We start from the raw sequence: 5,699 nt of genomic DNA, 5'->3' as shown, positions 1-5,699 counted from the left end.
GAAAGGGAACAAGTGAAAATATTTCTCTTTTTAGGGTTTCAGCACCTGTTTCCTTCCCATAAAACTACGTGGAGTTCATGCAAACTTATAGAAAACAAAACAAACTCAGCGAAAATTCTAGGAAGCTTCAAATTCCAACTCCCATTTCTTGTCCTCTATAAACTCAAGAAATACAAGTATAAACTATAAAGATGCATACAATTTCCCCTTTTTCTTACAACAAATTCTATTCATCTTAATTATTTTTTTTCATTTTTTGTATTATGGGTTCTCTAAGTGATTTGGAGAATGGAGAAATTAATAAAAAAGAGCAAGAATTCATCAAAAAGAATGCACAAAATTTGTCAAATTCAATGATGAGGAAAAAATCGGATCCAGAACTTGTATCAAAAATTCGTTTTAAGAAGCTCAGAGAAATCTTGGGTAATCTTCAAGAGGTTATATTAGGAACAAAGCTTTGTTTGCTCTTTCCAGTTATCCCTTTGGCAATGCTAGCTCAATACTATCATTTTGCAAGAGTAAGCATTTTCTTAATTTTCTCCTCATTTAATTTGTTATATACATTTGTCTTTCAAGACTATGATTTTAACTGTTATACATTGACAGTATAAATAAATTTTTTACGCTATCAGACTACTTAAATGATGAACTGCATGTAATTGTTCGTAATGGATAGTATAAAGAATTTTTACATTATCAGTATATTGTAACTTTTCTTATTTTTCAAGTTCCTAATCCTATTTTTATGAATGGTTAACCGTTACATGTAGTCAAACGAAAGAAAAGAAAAGAAAAATAGGTCAACAACATCAATATATGTATATTTGAGAGATTATCTTCGGGTTGAGGAGCGCCCATATGAGTTCGTTGAGATATTTACATAGGCCTATCTTTTAGATGACCTGATATATAGCGCTGGTGTAAAAAATTTACTCGATCATATCACGTAAAAGGCAATTACATGTAATATCGATGTATATAAATTAATTTTGAACTAAGATAAATAGATTAGAGAATTTGTGGAAAAGCTTCAAACTATGAAGGATCATGTTTATATTTATGTTTTTGAGCAGCCCTGGATTTTTGCGTTTAGTTTACTTGGACTTGCACCGCTTGCTGAACGTGTCAGCTTCTTGACTGAGTAAGTTGTTTCTTTTTTTAATTCTTTTTAACTCCTATTTTTAATCTAATGACAAAATTCCTAACACAATTATTCTTTTTTTTTTCTCCCTTCTACCTGAAATTAAAAAAGACAAATTGCTTACTTCACTGGTCCAACAGGTATGCATTTTGTTCTTATACCTCCCAGAAAAAAAAGTGTATATATTTATTTATTTACTTAAGTTGAAAAATTAATAATGATGCATGGTTATTTTTATGATTTAATGCAGTTGGGGGTCTATTAAATGCAACATGTGGAAATGCAACAGAGATGATAATAGCATTACTTGCTCTTTACCAAAGGAAAATACATGTTCTAAAGTATTCTCTATTGGGATCTATTCTTTCCAATCTTCTTCTTGTTCTTGGAAGCTCTCTTCTTTGTGGAGGATTGACCAACCTTAAAAAGGAACAAAGATTTGACAGGGTAAGTTCACATCAATATATAGGATTTAAATTAGGTACATTGACAATGTATATATATTTATTTTAATCTAAACAACGTAGTTTAATTTATTATAGCATGTTAATTACCATTTGTATTAGGTTGCCGATTAATACTTATCGTAAAAATTTACCTACAAACGATCGGACTGTATAAAGATTTCTTACACAGTCAGTGCACAAATTCTTGTAACTTCTATATACTGATCGTGTAAAGAATTTTTAAGCTATCAAGTAACCTAAAGGTACGTGCAGAGTAACCATCCATAATAAGTGAAAGTAGTTATTTAGAAAGTAGTTGGCCCACCTGCTATAAAACATTAAGTTACACTAGTAGCTATCTTTATATTATCTAAATTATCATGTATATGTAAGTAAAATCCATACTAAATTTGCTAATCCGTGGCGGAGCCACCTTTTACCAAAGGATATCTTGACACTCCTTCGCTAAAAAATTACACAGTACAAATATTCATTTTTGACTTCTTTCGTGTGTTTAGTTTTTTATATTTTAACTTTCCTTAATAAATTTTCTAGCTTCGCCACGGTGTGTTAGTACTGCTTCAATGCATCTTTTTTTTTTTTTTTGCTTTGACATTTATCTTTCAATTTTGGGACAGGGACAAGCTGATGTAAACTCAGTTCTCCTTTTACTGGGATTGCTTTGCCACATGTTGCCACTGATGTATAGATTGTCTGTGGAGCCAGCACTAATTAACAATAATGTAACAACTTCAATATTGGGGTTGTCTAGAGTTAGCAGCATTTGTATGCTTGTAGCATATGCAGCTTATCTCTTCTTTCAACTGCGAACACACAGACAAATGTTTGAATCGTCCGAGGAGGTAATGTTTTTCTATTTTTAGAATAATATATATTGTCATATTTTGAACCACTCATCCGGCACCCACCTATATTGCTCGGACTCTTTAAAAATGCCAATGGTGCATGTCGGATCCTCCAAAATAGTGTATTTTTTGGGAGACCAGATACGAGTGTGACAACATTTTTATACCGTTAGTATACTAAAATCAAAACTTTTATTTTGATGACAAATGAGTAGGAGGAAGAAGATAAAGTTGCGGGAGATGAGGCGGTGATTGGTTTTTGGAGTTCATTTGCTTGGTTGATTGGCATGACAATTACTATTGCTATATTATCAGAGTACGTCGTGGGTACAATTGAGGTAAGCTTTGATAATAAATGTACGGATTTAATTGTTATACACTGACAGTATAAACTATTTCAACCTCCTTGTAGCAGGTAACTTGTTTTATTTCTAAGGCTCTAATTTCATTTTTTTATGGACGGTTTAATTACTGTAATTTCAATCTCAGGATGCATCAGATTCTTGGGGCATTTCAGTGAGTTTCATAAGTTTAATATTGTTGCCAATAGTTGGAAATGCAGCAGAACATGCTGGATCCATCATATTTGCTTTAAAAAACAAGTTGGTAAGATATACAATCTTATACTACAAACTCCTTAATTACATTATTCAATTTCAGAAGAGAATATATAATTAGTATTCTAAATAACTCTATATATATATACCAATGCAGGATATATCTCTAGGTGTTGCCTTGGGATCAGCTTCTCAGATTTCCATGTTTGTGGTGAGAACTTGGCAATATTTGTTTCTTTATGTATATATTTCCCAATTTCTTTAATTTTTGGCTATTTTTGTCTAGAGCTTAATTTTTACACACGTATATTGTAAAATATTTTATACGATCGGTTCACCTAAAAGATAATTTGAAATAACCGTTCATAAAATTAAAATGGGATTAGTAACTTGAAAAATAAGGTAGGTTACATACTGCAACAAGCAATAATATAATATAAAAAAAGTTTAATTTACATCGTCAGTGTTATAAAGGGCAGCCTGGTGCACTAAGCTCTCGCTATGTGCGGAGTCCCGGGAAGACCCAGACCATAAGGGTAGATCGTACGCAACCTTACTCTGCATTTATGCAAGATGCTGTTTCCACGGCTCGAACTCGTGACCTCCAGATCACATGTAGGTAGCTTTACCAGTTACGTCAAGGTTCTCCTCACATCGTCAGTGTTGTATATAAGTTAAATCGGTTTGTCTATATGTCACTTAGGGGGTGGTTGTTTCAGTTATTGTTTTCAGAGAAAGAATAAAGCTAACTTCTTTATTATTTTCAGGTACCTTTATGTGTCATTGTGGGATGGATAATTGGTGTGGATATGGATTTGGACTTCAGCCTGCTTGAAACTGGTTCCCTTGCTTTCTCAATTCTTCTCATTGCCTTCACCTTGCAGGTCCTTTTATCATTTGACAAACACTTTTTGCTGACTAATTCTTCGATAGCAGCCCTTTACCCTGTATAAACTATACAAAAGTATGAGTTTTAAGTTAATATTAATATAATTAGGTCATATTTATACAATTACGTCACTTATTAGGTATTTACAGTCCGCTAAATCTCTTGATAAACATTGATGATCAGTAATATAATAATAATGCTAACTAATAATAGGCTTAAAACTCAATAAAGAACAGCCCGGGGCACTAAGCTCCTGCTATGCTAAGGGTCCGGGGAAGGGCGGACTACAAGGATCTATTGTAATTTGTACGTAGTCTTACCCTACATTTCTGCAAGAGGTTGTTTCCACGGCTCGAACCCGTATAGCTTTACCGATTACGCTAAGGCTCCCCTTCAACGGTTAAAATTTAATGACAATATAAAATTGTTTTACATAGTCTGCATATAATATAACTTAAACTGAAAAATTATAATACTGCAAAATGAACCAAAAAATTTATAGAGAACAAAACTTTACCAAAAATAGAAATATTGGGGTCCATGCTGATCCAAAACAAAAAGAAAATGCTCTGTCAATTTTGTCCGAACGTGGAGAATATGAATGGCATGATATATTTGGATTATTCTACAAGACAAAAATTGAGGATATCATGTTCAAATTATATAAGGAACTTAGCTATTTCTCTCTTCAGTTCAACTTCTATATATATATATATATAACATATTTTGAAGCAAAAAAGGAAACTTCAATGTTTTTGCAATTATTGCAGGATGGAACCTCACATTACATGAAAGGAGTGGTTCTATGTCTTGCCTATTGTGCCATTGCTGCCTGTTTCTTTTTCCATAAGCTTCCCATCAGTAAGTCCTTTTAAATATGTTATACAAAAACCCCTGTAATAATTTTTATGCTATTAGTGCAATTTTACTATTTATTATTATGGATAGTAGTTACCTTTAATTTCTTGGTGTATTTGGGTGATTTTAAGATAATCATATAGGGAACAATTCATCTGGGAGCTCGGCCGCTTAACCACATGAATTCGTTCATCAACGTGATCCATCAGAAAGAAATCGATAGGTATCTGATGGAGTCTACACCATACGTCGTCATCAACCAGATGTAATACTTCATTGCATCAATTTACATTTTTTCAATCAAGGTGGAGCTTTTCTTGACCTTTTGCGCGCGATCGAATCTGGATTACTATCCCATTTCATGTTTCATTAATTGGAGGCCTTTGTCAAAAACTAGAAGATTAATGAATGAAGCCTTTGTGGGGAAAGGACTTTATTTAAGCAAAGTTGTATGTAAATATTTTCTCGTGTTCTTACTGGTTTTTTGCATAAAAAAGTGGTGATTTTTGAGGAGAGAATAAGGAAATGTCACCCTTTCATTATGGTGTTATATGTATTGCAATTAAGTGCTACGTACTTTTGCTGGGGGAATAAAATTTATGTTTGCATTAAAAGTTCAAACTAACTTTCTATATCCCTTTTCATTTGTAACTCTTTTATCAATTATTAGGAGGATTGATTCTTCAAAGAGTTTAATTTATATATACTGTTTGCGTAAAGGAATTTGTACGTTCCTTTTTTGCTTTTCAGTGGGTAAGCAACGCGAATCTATGTGTTTTTATCTTTCATGGTGATATACTGATTATTTGTGAAATAGCCGTGTGAGACATCCAGTTTCATGGCACTGAATTTGCAGTTACGTCAAAGTTAAAACATACTACCGTCGGTTTATATTATGGATTAATTTCACGTATGGTCATATAACTATGATCTTTTTCAGTA

The 5,699-nt window shown here is 32.7% G+C and overlaps 1 protein-coding gene across 2 annotated transcripts; it reads left to right on the top strand.

Annotated features, from left to right (window-relative positions):
- The first annotated feature begins 212 nt into the window (after positions 1-212).
- LOC104226600 (vacuolar cation/proton exchanger 3-like) lies at positions 213-5,378 on the top strand. 2 transcript variants are annotated; one of them, XM_009778632.2, is made up of 11 exons: positions 213-518; positions 1,074-1,141; positions 1,253-1,281; positions 1,392-1,588; positions 2,226-2,450; positions 2,669-2,791; positions 2,943-3,059; positions 3,168-3,221; positions 3,778-3,894; positions 4,670-4,760; positions 4,901-5,378. In XM_009778632.2, the coding sequence occupies exons 1-11, from the start codon at positions 264-266 to the stop codon at positions 4,930-4,932; spliced, it is 1,308 nt and encodes a 435-aa protein (XP_009776934.1). In that variant the 5' UTR covers positions 213-263; the 3' UTR covers positions 4,933-5,378. The 2 variants fall into 2 exon arrangements, with proteins under 2 accessions (XP_009776934.1, XP_009776933.1); XM_009778631.2 differs by having other exon boundaries at positions 4,889-5,026.
- Positions 5,379-5,699: the final 321 nt, after the last annotated feature.

This window comes from Nicotiana sylvestris, chromosome 2 (genome assembly GCF_000393655.2).
Source record: "Nicotiana sylvestris chromosome 2, ASM39365v2, whole genome shotgun sequence".
Taxonomy (NCBI): Eukaryota; Viridiplantae; Streptophyta; class Magnoliopsida; order Solanales; family Solanaceae; genus Nicotiana; species Nicotiana sylvestris.
This window is presented reverse-complemented; position numbering and strand designations above follow the sequence as displayed.